This window comes from Pagrus pagrus, assembly GCF_965226575.1.
Source record: "Pagrus pagrus genome assembly, chromosome: 7".
NCBI classification, from domain to species: Eukaryota; Metazoa; Chordata; class Actinopteri; order Spariformes; family Sparidae; genus Pagrus; species Pagrus pagrus.
This window is the reverse complement of record NC_140191.1, coordinates 14065271-14083156: the sequence shown is the minus strand read 5'-3', so window position 1 is coordinate 14083156 and position 17886 is coordinate 14065271. Positions and strand designations below refer to the sequence as shown.

At 46.9% G+C, this 17886-nt stretch overlaps 1 protein-coding gene across 7 annotated transcripts; it reads right to left on the bottom strand.

The window, feature by feature from the left end:
- Window positions 1-734: 734 nt before the first annotated feature.
- Window positions 735-17085, bottom strand: LOC311260597 (uncharacterized protein). Of its 7 annotated transcripts, none has more exons than XM_084358627.1 (14): window positions 16574-17082; window positions 12965-13868; window positions 7967-12104; window positions 6183-6531; window positions 5828-6001; window positions 5637-5734; window positions 5484-5557; window positions 5336-5381; window positions 5200-5240; window positions 4014-4084; window positions 3734-3903; window positions 3086-3199; window positions 2851-2996; window positions 735-2765 (listed from the first exon to the last, which is right to left on the bottom strand). In XM_084358627.1, the coding sequence occupies exons 2-13, from the start codon at window positions 13655-13657 to the stop codon at window positions 2893-2895; spliced, it is 6072 nt and encodes a 2023-aa protein (XP_084214753.1). In that variant the 5' UTR covers window positions 13658-13868; window positions 16574-17082; the 3' UTR covers window positions 735-2765; window positions 2851-2892. The 7 variants fall into 7 exon arrangements, 5 of the variants coding, with proteins under 5 accessions (XP_084214753.1, XP_084214752.1, XP_084214754.1 ...); XM_084358626.1 differs by having other exon boundaries at window positions 3108-3199; window positions 16574-17081; XR_014623040.1 differs by lacking the exon at window positions 735-2765 and having other exon boundaries at window positions 2855-2996; window positions 3108-3199; window positions 3739-3903; window positions 16574-17083.
- Between the last annotated feature and the right edge of the window lie 801 nt (window positions 17086-17886).

The following is a 17886-nucleotide window of genomic DNA, read 5'->3' as shown; positions in this document are numbered from 1 at the left end:
TAGGTGCAATTGTCCCAGTGCCTGTGTCCTATTCGTAGCCTGTCTGGCCTTAGTAAACAGTATATACATTCATGTAAATATGTATTATTTACTTTTACAACATTTATTGCCATACAATTATTTCTGATACTTAATATCAGTTTCTTTAAGACTCTCCTTTTTTTATATGGGTGACTTTCACTTTTATCATTGTAATATTTTGGTAAAAGTGAATGTAAGGGTGATATTATATGTGACTTTAGGGTACTTTTTTCAAAAATGTGAGCCATTATGGATAAATGTAGAGGATACCTTCCTCAGACAACATAAATTAAAAGTCAAGTATTTGTTGCTCTCTGAAACACGACAGGAAACAACCCACATGAGTCAGATCGCAAAAGGAAGTGAAACCTCACAATTCTTTCTTTCTTCTATAAAACACTTTCAACACCTAACTCCGTCCCTTTTAAGTCCATGGAGAATACTTGTCTCAGTTCTTTGTTCCGATCTACAGATCCCCGGATGCCCTCGGATGTTGTGAAGGGCAGAAAGAGGAGAATAAATCTCTGGTGTGAGCTGCAGCCCTCCCCCATCTTGTAACCGTGTTCCTTTGATAGCGTCCTCCATTGTGGGTCATTATGGAGGACAACACAGTGCGAGATATACAATCTAACACCACTAGATAGCACTGTTAGCTCGAGCTGATTAAAATCACTGCAGTAACCTCCCCAAACAACTGACACACCACAAGTCCGCAGGGTTTAGTACTAGTAGACATAAAATGCTTTTATTATTATGGTTATAGAGGCAAAGAGTCGGAGCTGACATTCTATGGCGTTGAGTTATAACTGTTTTTGATGTTTTGTTTTTCAGATGCACGTAGTCGGAGGCAACAGGCAAAGGTTACATGTCATGCAAACTAGATAAATAACTCTGTATGTGTACCTTTGCTATAAAGTTAATCATCCACTGGCAATAATGTAGTGCTCTTAGTTAAAAAAGGAAAGAGGAAAAATATACATACAGTATGTAAACAATCAAAGAAATTGCACTTTCTTGGCTTTTTGTTATTAGAAGCCACACTACTGAAAGAGAGCAGAAATTTAAACACTGGAAAAAACTAAGTCACTGTCACTGATTGTCTGACCAATAAAAAAACAAACAAACAACGTACGCTCGGCTAAAAAATAAGAGACAAAATTATGTCATTCTACAAAAAAAATCATATACAATCATAGTCAACTTGAAGGAGAAATGACTGGTATATTGGTCAGCTGTATAATCTGTTAAAAACATGTTAGTAAAATGAAAGATTTGATTATTAAGTTTATGTATAATCCCAATAGTATTGTCATGTATAATACTACTTTAACACGCTACTGCTGATAGAAGGAAAAACAGGTCTCTCTCTCCCTCTCCCTCTCTCTCTCTATGTACATTCACATGAAACTAAACGCTTATGGTTTCTTAGCCCGATGCTCCTAAGATGAGAACAATCTACTCTGCAACTGTACAGAAACGAAAAAGACCTCCAATCCTCAAATATTCACAACTTTAAAAAACAAAAAACAAAACAAAAAAAAAACATAACAAAGGAAGTCCTTATATAGTCCTTATCAGAGGAGATATTGCTTTTAAAGACTGCATGAGTTCGCTTAGGTACGTACACGAGACAACATGGCACTTCTACAGAGCATTTGGGGCAAATCAATTCTACTTTTCGTTCCCTTTCCTCCTCTGTCCTTTCTCTCTTCCCCCCCCGAGGACATTCTGATTGTCACAGCTCTGGAGCAAAGAGCGAAACATTCTCAAAGGCAGTCCGAAGTAAACAAAACACTTTTTACCCCTCTCCCTCCCTTCCCCAGGAAGCAATACTGAAAATAGTCAACAATAAACATTCCTATCATGAATATATTCTGTCCATTTCTTAAGCAGACAGTACTCAAGCTGTCCTCTTTTTTTTTTTTTTTTTTCAAAAATAACTTCTTTCTTAAAACCTCATTAGAAATTCTCTTGCAGCGATGCCAAAATTCCTATCACTAAGCCCACCCCCCTCCCCTGCCTATTCACTGGTACATAGCAGACACTGTCTTGGTAAAGTGAAGAAAAACCCTAACACTGTCTCAACAGCTTGGAACTGGTTCACTTCTCCTCGTGTCATTTCCCAAAGGTGCAATGTGACTTTGAAAGCTTAACGATTAAATGAGGGTTCGATTTTGACCTAGTTAGGGCCCAGGCTACATTTGTGTTCCCTCGGGCAGTTATTGTGAACTCCTCGTCTCTTGGAAACTTCAGAGCCGAAATGCTGAGTACCGCACATGTCCGCTTTCAGTCCCCGAACGATGTCTTGTCTTAAGGTGCCGAAGTAAAGAGCCATCAAAGTGTATGTGTGTGTGTTTATAGTGTGTCCACTCAGCATACATACAGTCTTTAGTGTGCCTGTTCATCCAGCACTAGTGCAAATTCATTTCAGCTGGTCTGTTTCTTTCTTTCATGCGGGACAATCTATCTCCGTTTCTCTCATCCCTCGCCACTTGGACAAAAGATGTGTTGCCATGGTTTCATCCTTGGTGTGATGCCCTTCAGAGCGCTAGGTTCAACACACTCATCTGTCAGTGTGTGAGATGTCTTTCTTGCGTTTTCAGGCGCTAATATTCTCCAGCTCTCTTCTCCCTTTTGCTCGCTTGTTCTCTGTGGCACTGCTACTGTTAATAGCAGTGTTATGACATCAGTTCCTGTCCATCTGTCCAGTGGTGGGCCTGGTCCCTTTCTCGGAGTGGTCCCACCTACACAAAGGCAAGATACAATCAATAAAAGTGTTCATATACATCCCTGAGTCCCTCCTGTTTTAGTATCCGATGCTCAGCTCACCTCTCTCTGTTAGCTTATGAATGCTGCAGGGTCAAAAGTAAATCATTCAGCCGTTTCCTCCTCTGTTCTCTGCTGCAGGCCTCTTCCTCCCCTCGTTTTTCTTCCTCTCCCTCCTCCTCCTCTGGTCTGCTCTGGGTTTTGGTGGGCTGTGGTGAAAAAGTATGCACAGCTAATTGCAAAAGCAGATTTTCATCCTTGTGGAAATTTGCATTCTTTAAAGAAAAGATCGTTTTACGTGGGTGCGTTTGTTCACTCACACAGGGGCTGGCAGTGAGCGAGCTGGAGGTGTCCTGACTCTGATGGTGGGGGTCACTGCTGACAACCGTTACCTCCACCCCCACTGGCTGACCTGAAGGTCAGAGATCAAACAGCATTCTGTATGTTAGTAAAGGCGTTGCAGGAGGGAATAAAGATGGCATGTCATTTATTTTACTGATATATCTTTGATTGTTCGAGTGTCCTTATTTTCACTTGATTCCTATCTGCCATCAGTCAGGGAGTCTTTGATGGAAACTGTGTGGTTTCACTGCTAATGGGGAAAGTTGATGCCTGCTGGGTTTCTTGGACACCAAGAGTGGATGACAGAAATGGGGAAACATTTCTGCAGGCTGAAATTCTGTGGTTGGAAAACCACTTAGTTTGTGCTGCTGAGTATGATATGGAGAGACAAGCCAAATATGAGGACGACGGGCTGTAAGCAGAGCACACACACGCACACATACATGCACACATAAAGTAAAAGACACAACACGGGACACCAGGAGAAATCTATACAGATGTACAGTAAAAATGAAAATGTATAGAGTTCAACCACATACACGTAGGTAAGCATACACAAACACCTACAGAAACAAAAACTAACACACACACTTGCTTCATGGACCTGACTTGATGTGGCTGTTGTCCCCATTGGCTTCATCACAGGACGGATGTGGCGCGTCCCCCTCCTCTCCCTCTGCGTCTCTCTCCCTCTCTATCCTCAGTCGGATCTGTCTGTCTCTCACCAGCTCCCAGTTCCTCACCAGGAACACGTGGTGTTTCACCACAAAGCTCCTGGCCCGGGCACACAGGGGGAAACATAAGCCATCCACGCTGACATCAGTTCAGTACCAGCGCATTAAGTAGTTTGTCTTGAATAGTGCATCACCGTGTTCTTTCCATACCTCTCACTGCTGGTCAGAGGATCCATGTCGAGGTGAGGAAACAGGCTGGTGATGTCACTGGAGCTCTCCTCCTGTAAAATAGAAAGAAACGGAGGGACATAAGCATGTTTTAACAGATATCAAAGCAGCATTCTTTACTGGAGGGAATCAACCTAAAATGATAGGACACCCCAAAGTCAAAAACTCTTATTTTTTCTTTTTGTAACGTTATTTATCCTTCTAGATCAGGGGGGCCCAAACCTTTTTTCCCTTGGAGGGCCAAAACTGAAAACTGAATGAGTATTGAAAATCTGTACTCATGTACAAGTACAGTTACAATACTGATATATTACTCAGTGTCAAGTAAAACTACTGGTATTAAAAAAATACTTGAGAAAAAGAACAAAGTAATCTTCTCAAAAGCTGCTCAGAGTATTAGTTTCTTTTTAATCGCAGGGTTTAGAAGTAACTGAGTAAATTACACAGTGTAATGCATACTTAAGTACGAGTTAAATTACAGACTTGGAAAAATACTCATGAAAGCACACGTACAGATAGTAAAATGACTAAATTACAGTAATTTGAGTAGATTTAGATTGAATTAGTTACCACCACCCTGATTGTATCATGTTGTTAAAATGAAAAATGGCATTAAATCAACTTTTACATTTACTTTTTGAATTAGAAACATCTTGTGGGCCGAACTGAAACTTATGGCAGTCCAACATTGGCCCACAGGAGTTTTAGAGATATCGGCTGTAGAGATGTGCTTTCTCCTGAATACAAGAGAACTAGATGGCACTTGGCTTGTGGTGCTCAAAGAAGGAAACGTGCTAGCTAACTAAGCTAGTTAATGTTACAGCTCAGTCGAGGAAGAAGACTGGTCATGCTTCCTTTTGGCAGGAGTAGTTCAGTAGAAATAAATCAGTTTCTACATGACACATATCACAACAAGGTCTGTGGAGTATCTTGAGTAACTGCGTCATAACTTCTGGAAAGAAACATTGTTGTTGAGTCTTTCAAATTTTTTTTTTGGGTGCTTTGAGTGCCCTCTTGTTCCATTATATTCAAGAGAAGGCAGATATCTCTACACACCATATCTCCAAAACATGATAACTCACATTTAAAAATTCCAGATGGATAAATAGCGCTAAATATATATTTTTGATTTTGGGGTGAACTGTCCCTCGAAGCCACATGGACTCACCGCTGTCCTGAGAGAGGATGAAGTCCTCTCCTTCAGCCGGCCTGAGTGAAACAGAGAGAGAGACACAGTGTATAAGAGTATTGATCCGATCCATCAACTAAACCTTAAGACAACACGTCCCACTCTGGCAACTCACAGTAGCGCCGCTTCCTCTTCAGGGGGACAGCAGGCTGCCTCTGAAGCTGCAGCAACACAGCATGAGAGTTAACATGTGCCCCCATCACTTTAATCCTCAAAGATGCTTCAGCTTGATCCTGATTCTGCATTATCAGGCTCTACTGTACCTGATTGTGCTGCCACAGCCACATAACGTCATAAGGTAACTGGAAATGAATCCTCTTCAGCCTCAGGTATTTCCCTGGAGGACACAAAGGGAGTTCGGATGAGCTACCGCAGATACAACAAATTACAGCAGCATCATTTTCTTATTTACTCACCAACATGCATGGGAGCAGGTAAAAGGCTGTATTCACGCTCCTCTGGTGTGTACTCCATACTCTCTCTGCACAACTGCTGGGCTTGGGAGGAGGGGGGACTAGGAGAGAAACACATTAAATACATAAACAGGGGGGAAAAAAAATAATAACAGAAACAATGTTTTAACAGTTTGTTTATGACTCCAACTCACTCTGTGGTTTTGTAATCATCAGAGTAAAGTCCTGCCCTCAGAAACTTCTTCCTGGGAGGACCATCTGCTCGCTCCTCTCTTTGGATGGTAACTGGTTGGGAAGGAGCCTGGTCGACATCTGATTGGCTAAAACATTCAGTGGGGGTGTCACCCTCGGGTTTATCCTCGGCGACACTAAAAGGAAAGCATGAAGAGAGAGATAGAACGATAGAGAGGAAAAAGAGAAAGAGAGAAAAGGCACTGGTTTAGCACACAGTGCTGAAAACGATGGGTTAATATAGCAATAGTGAGTGGTTGTATTGAATTTTCAAGTCAACCAGCTCAGGTACTTCATAACACAGCTGTGAGCGTTTACCTCTGATGACAAGGAGAGTCACCATGTTTTCTCTTCCGTCCTCTCTTCCTCCTGGCCTGCAGCTCCAAATCTGTCACCTGCTGCACTGTGTCGCCTCCTCGATCTCTCTCTGGCCCTCTCTCCTCTTTTCTCCCTCCCACTTCTCTCCCATCTCTGTTGTGGCCGTGTCCTGGCAAGAGGTCAGGCGATGACATGGAGGGAGGCGCAGATGAGTGCGTGGGGGAGGATACGGTGGAGGGCAGTGGGTGCTTTCTGGGCCGCCCTGGCCTTCTTTTGTTTTTCCCTGCCACACTGTCTGACGTTGGCACACTTTTCTGCAGCCCCAGGCTTCTCGAGTCACCTTGTAAACCTGCAGTCATTGAAATAGAAAGAGTTGGGAGGGGAGGCAGGAGGAGGCAGGAGGGAAGGGTGGGGTGTAAGTGGCAGAGAGGAAATGAGACAGATGTGGATCAGTGATTGAGCCAGCAGGAGGTGTGAGGTGAGGCTAGTCTAGGCTGAGTCATGCGGGGCCACATATTAGGTGAGTCACAACATTTCCTCTGACCAGATCACTTCTGGGAAATGCATTAAGAAGTGATTTATGTACGCACACTCAGACAGCAAAAAACCACAAGAATGGAGACAAACACTGCAGAATGCATGCGTTTTAATATGGGCATGCACACGTGGAGCACAATCCCAAAAAGCTGAGCAGAGAGAAAAAAGTGTGTGTGCTCGCGCTAGCGTGCTGTACTTCAAAACACATGTGTGTTCAGTTAGATGATGAACCGATGTCAAATGTATTCCACCTTTTTCAAAAACAACATTTTCCACTCACAAGCTCTCGTTGCCCCCATCCTGACCTTCCCGCTATTCCTCAATCAATCACTACTGAGGTCATTTATCTTTTTGTTCCATTTTCCGCAGTCCCCGACAAGACTGGCCACTCTTTTCCTTATTTGATTTTTCCAAGTCAAATAGGCCCCGTTGGCCAGCAGTGAGGGATAGGCCAGGCTTTAAATAGCCAATCTGGCGGTTAACTAATGACTGTGTTCACTGGGTATAGCCCCGGCCTGCAACAGCGTGCGGTTCGCTGCAGACCGGGAAGATTTCAAAGATTTTCTGGAAAGACTCCCATCAAGATGCTGCCCTCCTGCTATAACACTTCTTAAAAATTCCAACAGAGAGCAGAGAGTGGTTGCTGAGTGGTTGCATTTGTATGTGTGTGTGTGTGTGTCGGGGGGGGGTGGGTGTTCGGCACGTCCCCTGCACAGCAGAGGGAGTCTGAAATTGGCTATAAAAAGAACGGAGTCTGATTTCCTCTCAAACACCCTCCAGGCTTTGATGTGTGGCTCAACAACACCTGAGAAAAAGCACTGCTGTCACTATATTGGGCAAACTATTGGTCTCATCTCCACATTGTGCAAACATAAAAATCTGTCACGCTGTGCATTTTGAAGAGCCTCTTGGCATAAAATCACTCAGCTAGCTGTCAGGATCTGGGTGCTATTCATGGATTTAAAATGACAAGCACAGTTGATGTTCTAAATTACTGTCCGTACTCGATGTATTCATATTTTCTGCCAATGAAATAATAACATAATACAACTATGCATTCACACAATTCAAGAGGCAATATTAACAATGGAGATTATTGAAGCACAGACAGCTCCCAGCCAGAAACATACTAACACTGTAGTATGTCCAAGTATGTGCACCATCCTGGCATCACACTGAGCCAATCAAACAGAAGCACATGCATGTCAGCGCTCTATTTATAGATGAAATCGTTCAAGCATCCTCACCTGCTTCTCTCCTCTCTGTCCAAGCTGGCTCATCTCTCCTCCATGACCTGTCTCCACTTCCTGGATTCCTCCCGGCCAATCTGCTCCTCAGACCCCTCCCCCCTGTTGCCATGGCAGCAGATGTGAACAGGTTGGTGTGCGTTGGGGATGGCGACGTTCTGTACAAGTGTGACTCTTGAACGTCCTCATCGTCTTCATCCTCTCCGTCTGATGCAATCATTCGGCCTGCGTGTTGCTCCCCGGTGAAGCTTCTCCAGCTTGGGTTTGAGTTCCCGAATCCTGTCCCTCCCATGCCACCGAATTTCGTCCAGCTCTGGCCCAGGCCGCCCCAGCCTCCTCCGAATGACGACAGGTGAGAGGAGCCCAGCCCCAGCGAGGTGAGAGATGTCTGTTTGTACCTCTCTGCTGAGGATGACGATGACGTGGCAGCAGCAGCGGAGGAGAAGGAATCATTTCCGTTCTCACATAACCAAGGTGATTCTTTAGACAGCATACTCCCCATTCCTCTTGGCCCTTTCCTTACTCCTTCTCCTTGGCCCAAAATGAATCCTGACCTTGACTTTGAACTGGCCAATCCTTCTCTCTCCATCCCGTCTTCCTCCTCGTCCTCGTGCAACTCCTCCTCGTCATCCATATCTCGCTCACAGTGCCTGTGACGGTGTTTATGCTTGTGTTTGTGTTCGCTCCTCCCACAGCCACAGGAGAGGCTGGATGTGAACCCTGAGCTGAGGTGTGAGCCTCCTACTCCACTGCTTCCTCCTCCTATATCTCCCTCAACATCTCCTCCCAAAGCTCCTTCCCTCAGCAACCTGCTCCTCCGCCTGTGGAACCTGGCGGGGTTGAGGAGGAAGTGGGCATGATGGGACTGATGGGGAGCGTACTGGTGCGGGGAGGGAAGCGGGTAGGAGCTGGGGAGGTGGTGGTAAAGTGTTGTGGCTGGAGGATAGCTGCTGTAAAAGCCCATATTTTCAATGGTCTCCTGGAACTTTGATGGGCAGCCACATTGCCTGCGGTCTGGCTTCCTGTTACAATGCACAGGCTGGCAGGGGTAGAAGGGCTGCGGGGAGAAGGAGGTATTAGCAGAGTAAGGTGAAGGGTGAGGTGAGTAGAAGCCGTTCAGATTGATCCTGAAGATGTTGGAGCGGTGTGAATGGGAGGAGGAGTGATGGCGCCTTCCTCCAGCTGCGTTCCCACTCCCATCAAAGCCTTGTCCCAGTCCTGTCCTCGCCCAACCTCGCCGTCCGATATGGATCTCACTGAACTGACCGATCAGGTCTTCTAGCTCAGCCAGAAACTCTGGATCCTGCATGTGCAGCTGCTGGTGTTTCTTCTTGTGTTTATTTTTCTGTCGCTTCAGTGCATTGTGCCCAAGGCAAGGGTAGTAATCTGAATGAGTGCACTTGTTGTGTCCTGGGCAGGGGCACGGGCACAAGCAAGTACAGGAGGAGGAACAGTCATAATCCCTCCGCCTGTGCCTGTGTCTGTCTCGGTGCCGATCCACAGATGTTGAGTTGGCAATGGGGTTTGCGTGTCTGGGCATGTGAGAGAGGGGTGAGGAGACAGGAGAGGGACGGTCGATAAGAGAGGAAGGGTGCCTTTGACCCCCCAGGATCACTCCTGACCCCTGACCCAGCCGAAGCATGCCTCGAGCTCCCCGAATCTCCCCTCGCTCAGAAACACTGTTGTTATCCGTTCCAATCCCGCTATCGCTAGGCAGTGTCTCTTCGCTGTGTGATTCGCTCCTAGGGGAGGGTGTGGCCTCTTTCAGGTGGCCAGGGGAGCCGGGAGTGTGATGCAGTGGAGGAGTGGGACAGGAGAGCTTACACGACGACTGGTGAAAGGGGAAGTGGTGCCTTCCCTGACATGGACAACTCTTCTTCACAAAGGGAGAGAGGGATGAGGAGGAGGGAGGTCGCGGGGAGGTACAGGAGGATGATGGGGAAGGGAGGGAGAAGGGGTGAGGAAAAAGTAGGGAGGATGTTGGTTCTGTGAGGCTGCCTTCGCTGTAAGGGCTCTGGGCCCCGCTGGAGTGGGTAAGAGAAGGGGAGGGGAATGGGTGAGAGGGAGGAGGCTGGGGTTGGTTGGAGAAGAGAGATGTTTCAGAGGGGTTGGTAAACAGAGACGACTGAGAGGAGTTCTGGGAGTTGACTTGGACTGTCGGAGCAGTTTGGGTTTTAGGCTTGCGTCCTCGCCTCTTTCCCATGTAGATGGTCCCTCTCTTGCTCACATTGATCTGAGGGCCCAGCGTGCTCCCAAAGGACGAGGACAGGGCCGAAAGCGTGTGTACTGTTGTCGTCTCTATTGATTTACACATTCTCAAAGAAGTCTCGCCATCTGCTGCCTCGCTTCCCCGTCCCTCCTTCCCTACGTACCCAGACAGCATTACCTTTTGGAGTCTCCTCTTCTTTCTTTTCTTCATCTCATTAATCAGCCTCCTGATCTTTAGCTGCCTGCCCTTTTCAGGAGGATGAAAATCTCTACATCTGTCTGTATCTTCAGTGCGATTCAGTGCATCTCCGCTCCGGTCCTCGGGGAGGGGTCGTTTGGGAGGACGGCCACGCTTCTTGGGGCTGGATTTAAACTGAGCAGCACTTTGCAGGATTGGACTTGATTCCAGCACGGGCGCTTTCTGAATTCCGTCGCACCCCAGAAGAGGCACCTCAGTTGGGATAGCATTTGGTGAAAGTCTCGGGGGAGGTTCATCTACACTAGAGCTGTGGGATTTAGGGCGGCCCCTTTTTCGGGCAGGGGTGATGGTGCATCTGGAAACAGGGGGGCTAGGGTCTGATGCGGGGTGATTCTGCTTGGGGGATGGAGGTTTGGTTGTAGAAGAGATAGAGGAGGAGCCGCTGGTTAAGCAACTAGAGGGAGCTGGGTGTGACTCATCAGTCTGCTGAATAGTGGCCCTGGCAGGAAGTGATGTTTTGGGGTTCTGGGGGAAACTTAGTGAAGGATTATGTTGGGAATCTGAAGGGGCTTCCTGATTTTCCGCTCTCTGAGCTCTGTGCACCAGCTTGGTCCAGCTGGGCCGTCTGGCTTTACGTTTCTTCAGCGGGCGGCTGTCCTGCTCTTGGGGGGAAGAAGGGGGAGAAACAGGGGCACGGGCAGAAGGAGTGGGCAGAGGGGGAGGAGCAGAAGAAGAGGGGTGGCTTGGAGGCACAGTTGAATGTCTTGAGACGTCCTGTTCTTTTGATTTACTGGTATCACCTGTTGCAGGCTCAGCTTGTTTGACTGGCTTGCAACCGTCATCTGTCTTGTCTATCTCATCTGGCCTGCTTGGATTAACTATCTTACTGGTTTTATCTAGTTTGCCGCTATCAACTGTTTCACCACATTTTGCATTATTATCCTCTGTCTTTTGCCTGTCTGGGCTGAGTTTATCCCTCTTTTTCTCAGACCTTCCTCTTTCAATCTTTAGCTCATCCCTCCATGTATCATCAGTCTTATGTCTTTCATCCTTTTCTTTACCATGTCTTGATTTTCCATCCTTCCCTTTCTTTTTCTTCTTCTTTCCTTCCTCCTTTCTGCTCTCACTCTTTGCTCTTTCAGCCTCCAGTCTGTCCCGCTTCGATTTTTTGTCTTTCCGTTTCGCCACTTTCCTCTCTTTCTCTCTCTTTTTCTCTAGTAAGAGATCCTGATCTTGGGACTGGGCAGAGGAGAGATCCGCAGTAGGGGAGGACTGTGGTTTAGGGGTGACCGAGAGAGAGGAAGGAGAGTCTGGCCTGCTCTTATTGGACAGTTCTTTGTGGGTGCTGGAGGAAACTGGAGGTCTCGTCGAGGAGTCCACAGAAGAAACAGAGGAGCTGCTGTGTTTTCCGACTTTGACTTTTGATGAGGTGGAAGTGCCAATGATGTCGGCAGAACCTTTCCCATTCGATATTCCCTTCTGTTTTGCTGTCTGTACCAAACCATTATGTTTCTTGGAGGTCTTTCCTTCAGTCCTGGTTTCTGAAGCAGACAGGGCTTGGATGCACTGGGTGGAAAGAGTAGTTGAAGCTGTCTGGTCTGTTGTGGGAGAACAGGGTTTGTGTCCTGCAGGGACAGGCTGGCCATTAACACTCGGTACCTTCTCTTTCTTCACTCTCTCCGATGAGCCATTTGAATTCACCTCTGTCTTATCGGCCAGCTTGATAGGAACCTGGGGAAGGCAAAGATGGAATCTCTGTCAGAGACAACAACGGCTGCGACGTCTATTAGTTTGTTGTTGACAGTGAAGGACAATGCGAAAGAGACAATAACTGAAATGCTTTTGTTTTTGTCCACCCATTAAAAGAGAGAGTGAGGACAAAATGACTCAATCAGGCAGAGAAAAGAGGGCATACTGAGGATAAGGAGAGAGTGAGGTGATGGAAACAGGAACGGGGGTTGACACAGAAAGGAGAAATACAAAGGCAGAGAAAGAGAGAGGAAGGGAGTGGGACAGGGACAGAAGGGGGAGTGAAAGATAAATGAGAGCAGGTAGAGAAAAGAGGGGATGTAAAAATAGAAGAGAGGGACAGATATAGAGAGCCAGGCAGAGACGGGCAAAGAGAGAGAGAAAGCTGTGCGATTGGTAGCTATAAATTGCCACTAATACAGATGAGAAGGCTTGACATTTCGTACTTGTCCTGTAATTTTGGTATGCTGCAGCTTGAGTGGCGTTAGCACGGCTAAAGCAATAAGCTTACCCTCAGGCGATTGTCATAGGGACTGATGGACCAATGTCTGTAATAGCTCCAAGTGGTTGCCGTGCTGTTGTCCTATTTATAGGTCTGTTTATTTAAATGGGCTGCTTAGGTTTCAGTATCGAGACAATAGCTCATTTGACCTTATTACATCTGAGCACAAAGCTGGGTGATTTTGCACTAGAGAAGCCTGTCTGGAGGTTTACAGTTTACAGTGTGTGCCATGTAACTCTTGGCTTGTTTTTCCATTTTAAGCTAATTTACACTATTAGCAGTACTGACAGCTGGAATGAGGGAATCTGTATGTGTGTGAGGCAAATTGTCCTTAACTCACCTGTTTGGCTGACTTGGTCCCTTGGCTGGTTATGGCAGGGACTGAGGCCGGGCTGGAAGCTGTCGTAAATGTCGATGATAAGGACAGTGGCTGCGATGACGAGGATGATGATGACGGCGATGATAATGATGATGATGCGAGTGGCGGTGAAGCAGCAGCAGATGCAGTTTGTTTGGATGTGGTCTGGACAGCATCCAAGCCTGAGCGTTGATCTCTGGTTGCCTCGTCTGGAGCCGAGCTGGTTTTGCTCTGCTGCTGGCCCACTCCTCCTCCTTCGCCATCCCCCCTCACCAGTGCCCCCCTGCCTTGCCTCTGATAGGTCCTGATGGTGGGCTTGCACACATAGCTCTCCAAGATCTTGGGGGGTTTCTTGGTGCGTTTGGCCTGCAGTCCGATCCGGAGTCGTACATTCCCGTCAGGGCAGCTCGTCTCTCGGCCGGAGATCTGAAGCTGTTGCTGCCCCGCGCTTCCACAGCGCCCCTCGATCAGCAGCTCCAGCACTGCCCCCTTGTCTCCTTCTCTCTTTCTCCCTGCTCCCCTTTTCTCCTCCTCCTTTTCCCCTACATGCCCATTCTCCCCCTCACCTCTCCTCTTTTTCTCTGCCACTTCCTGTCCAGAGTCTTCAGGTGCGGAGGTGGGGTCCAGAGTGGAGTTTGTGGTGGGAGGCGTTCCCCCCTTCACTCTCTGGTCCATCAGAGAAGTCAGGGGGGAGAAGTCGAACGCCGTGTGGTTTCCAGTATAACACTTTTAAATGACCCCGGTGGGGTTAGAGGGGTCAAAGGCAAAGAGTAGAGTGCAGGTGAGGGTCGAGAGATTTCCAAAACAATATCCAGAAAAGGTCCAAGGAGAGTCAGGCTCCTTCATCCAGCGAAGGAAGATCTCTCCCTTGTCCTTTTGGCTTGAGCTGAAGGAGAATAAGTTCAGGGCAGAGAGAGAAAAGGAAAGAAAAGACAGACAGAAAGATAGAGAGGCCAGTGATTAGTCATTTCAGTGAGCTCAGATGCTGAGCAGCAGCAGTACAGGAATTGAGGGGAAAGTCCCCTTCCTGTAAGCAGCTGTAGAGAGGTGCTAAAGTCTATGTCCACAGAGATGATCTCATCATACAGAAAACCCAAGGGGCCAATCAACGTCGCCGATTCCCAGAATGTCGACGTTAACTGGAAGAGGGACCCACTCACATTCTTTAAAAACAGCTTCAGCTAGTTCTCTCTGACAATCTGTAAATAACAGCCACTCTTGAGAGACAGCATCACTCCCTAAACCTCTCTGCTTTACTTATGTTCTTATCCGTACTCTTCCCCCCAAATCAATATATCAATCAATCAGCTCCTGACTAATTCAAACACTTGATCCAGTCTCCTCCCCTCCTTTCCCCACTGTCTTTGCGCCTTCTGTTCTCAGCTACTCCCACAAGCACTTCTCCTCCCACCCTTCCCTCTGCTGTACTTTCTTTTCTCTCCGAAACTCCCCTTTTCATGTTTGGCAGAAAAGCTTTTGCATGCATTCTCTATTAGTCCCATCCACCCTCTCTCCCTCTCTCTCTTTCTCTCTCTGTAGACCACACAGTAAAATGGTCAAACTCATACACTGTATCCATGTTAATCAGAACCATATTTCCTCCTCCACTTCGTTCTTTTCCTCCTCTTCAGCCTAAATCCCTCCATTCACGGTCCGACCAGTCCCCTCCTCCCCTTTCAGTAGTGGTAACACAAATCCGTAGGAAAGGGTAAAACTTATTTTTGGAAAGGAGTGCAAATTCCTCCTCCTCCCATTGCTTCCTCTAAGTCAAGTAAGCTTTTCATTGACCCCATTGTAAATTGACTTTTAATGTGACATTACAGCAAGTAACACACCCTAAAATAACATTCCCCTTCAACAGAAAAAAACTTTCACTCTCCTTCGCACCGTGCTCAGCCCCGTTTTTATTAACGTACCAAAGGGAAGTAGCATCTTCTGTCATGCTTCCTTCATTATATTCTCTCTCATTAAGGGAGACACTCATCCATTTTCTAATAAAACACACCCTGCCAAGCATTCTTGCAGCTCTCTCCTGAGAGCCTCTTGCGAAATAGCTCTTCTGTCTCTCGACGCACCGAGCTGCCCCCTTAAACTTACGAGAGCATCTCAGATAATGTTTTCATTTAAGAGCTCAGTGGGCTATCTCTCCTGCCTCTTGGTCACTCCACACCCAAACCCTTTCCCTTGAATCATACTGAGCTCAAATCAACATCTGTTCCAGTAACTGCTGTTATGTAACAGTTTTGGAGAGCATTTTTCAAGGCCGAGCCTCCTTACAATAAAGTAAAAAGAGCCTGGAAATGGACAGCGGTCCTCTCGGAGAAGTGCAGCCACTTTTTTGTGACCTTGGTGGCAGATGAAGACGGCACAGGCACGAGTCGTATGAGTCATGCGGGTGTTGTGCGAAAGTGACTACAAGAGAATGAGAGTGGCAGGTTTTCAAACTTAAAAAAGGCCAGGCCCGTTCAACATCAGTCAAAGTGCATACTAATAGCTTTTTATACTCTCCAGAGCTATACCTCTCAGACATAACTCAAAATTATTCTAACATTAGACCAGAAGCTATTTCCAGTGACAGGATGATGGGTGGACTTGACACTACAGTCAGTGTGGTTCCTCGGCAGCGCTGAGGCGACGATTAAATCACGATAATGGCCCACCATATTTCCAGCCATCATCACCATCCCATGACGGTGTTATCATCAATAACTACAACACCATTATCATCTGCCTGACAACAGCAGGAGCACGGCAGCCCAGCTGGAAATGAGGGCTGCTGTGATGTGATGGCATCTCAAACATATTGAACCATGAAGCCTCACACAGAGGGAAGTTTCTCACGTGAGTCTCTCCCTCCTCCTCCTCCTCTTCCTCACACACACACGCACGCACTTTCGCCTAGTTAGTGAATAAGAAGTGTGTTGGTCGTACATTGTGTACCCAGGTCGCAGCTGCGTAGGCTGACTGATGTTGCTACTGTAGATACAGTATGGGCAGTGGGGGTGTTACCGCACTGGAGCAACCTATCACTGGTTTACTGAGGACGTCAACAGGGGCTTCCTTCTCAATAATGACTTTGCGCACCTCTGAAAATCACTATCCGCCTGCTGCTGTCGCACTTACAAATGATACACACATGCACGTGTTGTTGTTGTCGTCACTCCTATCTCCCCGATCAAATAAAACGCACATTTAGGCGTCCTAAATCACGCACACAGCCGCGCACTGAAACTCAACATGGAAGTGGGGTGCTACGTAGCATCAAAATGTGCTCGCTGGTGCTGTTTGTGATGTGGATTAGTCCCGAGCCACCTTCTTTTTTTTTTTTTTTTTCTCCCTCCTCCTCCTCCTCTCTCCTGTCTGTCCTCTGCCAGCCCTTCTGCTGGTGTCAGCAACATTGAAATAAGAAATATCACCATGCGAGGAGAAACGTACTCGGCAACAAGGGATAAAATTAGCGCAAAGCGGATGCACTAAAATCCCCACTAACCCTCCTGTGCCGCTGCTATGAGCTCGCTGATGATGACAGGCCTGCACACATTAATACAGACTGCCATGAAAATCTGTAATAAGGCTACGTAGGCTACTTACCCGAGAGCGCGTCCCGGAGCCAACTGCGTTGAGGCAGGAGGTTAAGGTGTTGCTGTCCTGCTCTCCCCTTCGCACCAACGGCAATCCGGAGCCTTTGGTGCATTAGATGTTGCTTTGATTACATAACTAAGGCCAGCGGAGGTTAAAACACCTCCTAAAACCGAGTTTCAGTCTCATCGGAGCGCGGAGCCGACTGTGCAACAACATTGGCGCGGGTGTTTTCATAATCATACAGTCGACAGATCTCCGTCGGCGCGTCTCCGCAGCTAGGTGGCGGACTGGTTACGCTGGATCTTATTTTTGCCTCACTTCTCTCGGGGAAAGTTACATCTCCTCTCCCGCCTGCAATAATGGCTCGGATTGTGCCCCCTCGTTTGCATACAAGCCCGTTAACGTGTCAGCGCGAGGCGCGGAGGGCTGCATGTGTGCGTTACGGGCTGACAGCGCGCGGAGGGGTTGGTGGATGTGCGGGAATGCAATTGCGTGGCCATTTTCATGTGGCCAGAGGAGGAGATAAAACGGTGAACACAGCACAGGATCTCATTGCGGTTCATAATAGGCGATTGGGGAGGGCTATTTAGACGCTTAATAAAATGGCGACGACTTGGCTAAAGTAGGCTGCTGGTAGGGGTTTGAGGAGCAGCGCGAAAGTTGCATCGTGTAATGTAATATGGGATTCAGCTTACAGCAGAGGAGGGAGGGAAGGAAGGCAGGCTGGGCTATAAGCACTTATTAAAAAGTTAATATGAGAGAGTTGTTCATCATGCATCATTTAAAGAGAAGATATTGATCCCAAACCTACAAGCAGTGTTTTTATCCTGGAGTACAACAGGAATCACACTGCACACACATAACAAACAACCACACGTATTTATAATATACATACCTATTTTAAACACACCCTTAAGTATTGACTTAGATTTGAAGTAATAACTGATAATAATAAAGTAATAATAATAATACAGTAATACCATTTTTAATTTATTTGAGTTTGTTTGTTAGCAGTAACACTTATAGCTATAAATCAAGTATATTGTCACATTCACAATATATTTTGTGTTGAGGTCTTCACACAGGGTTGGAACAACCAACTGTGGGGACCCGGGGATAAAGAGAAGCTTCAGGCCCCCTACAGGCCCCCTGTTCCTCCTGCTCTCTGTGCACTGTGAACACTTAAACCTCCCAACACCTCCAATATAGTGCACACTACAGACTGCACATAAATATCACCTGTTGGCCTACACAGTAGACAACCAGCACAGTTTGCCTGGGGTTTGCTACGTCCAACAGTTTTTGGTAAATAAAATGAAAAG

Excerpts from the sequence above, each read along its gene's own strand:
- LOC311260597 (XM_084358626.1), bottom strand. The coding sequence starts at position 13,657 with ATGGACCAGAGAGTGAAGGGGGGAACGCCTCCCACCACAAACTCCACT. Across the intron at positions 5,241-5,335 it reads GAAGAGGAAGCGGCGCTACT|GCCGGCTGAAGGAGAGGACT; the intron begins GTGAGTTGCCAG and ends TGTTTCACTCAG. Across the intron at positions 3,904-4,013 it reads CCTCTGACCAGCAGTGAGAG|GAGCTTTGTGGTGAAACACC; the intron begins GTATGGAAAGAA and ends TGCCCGGGCCAG.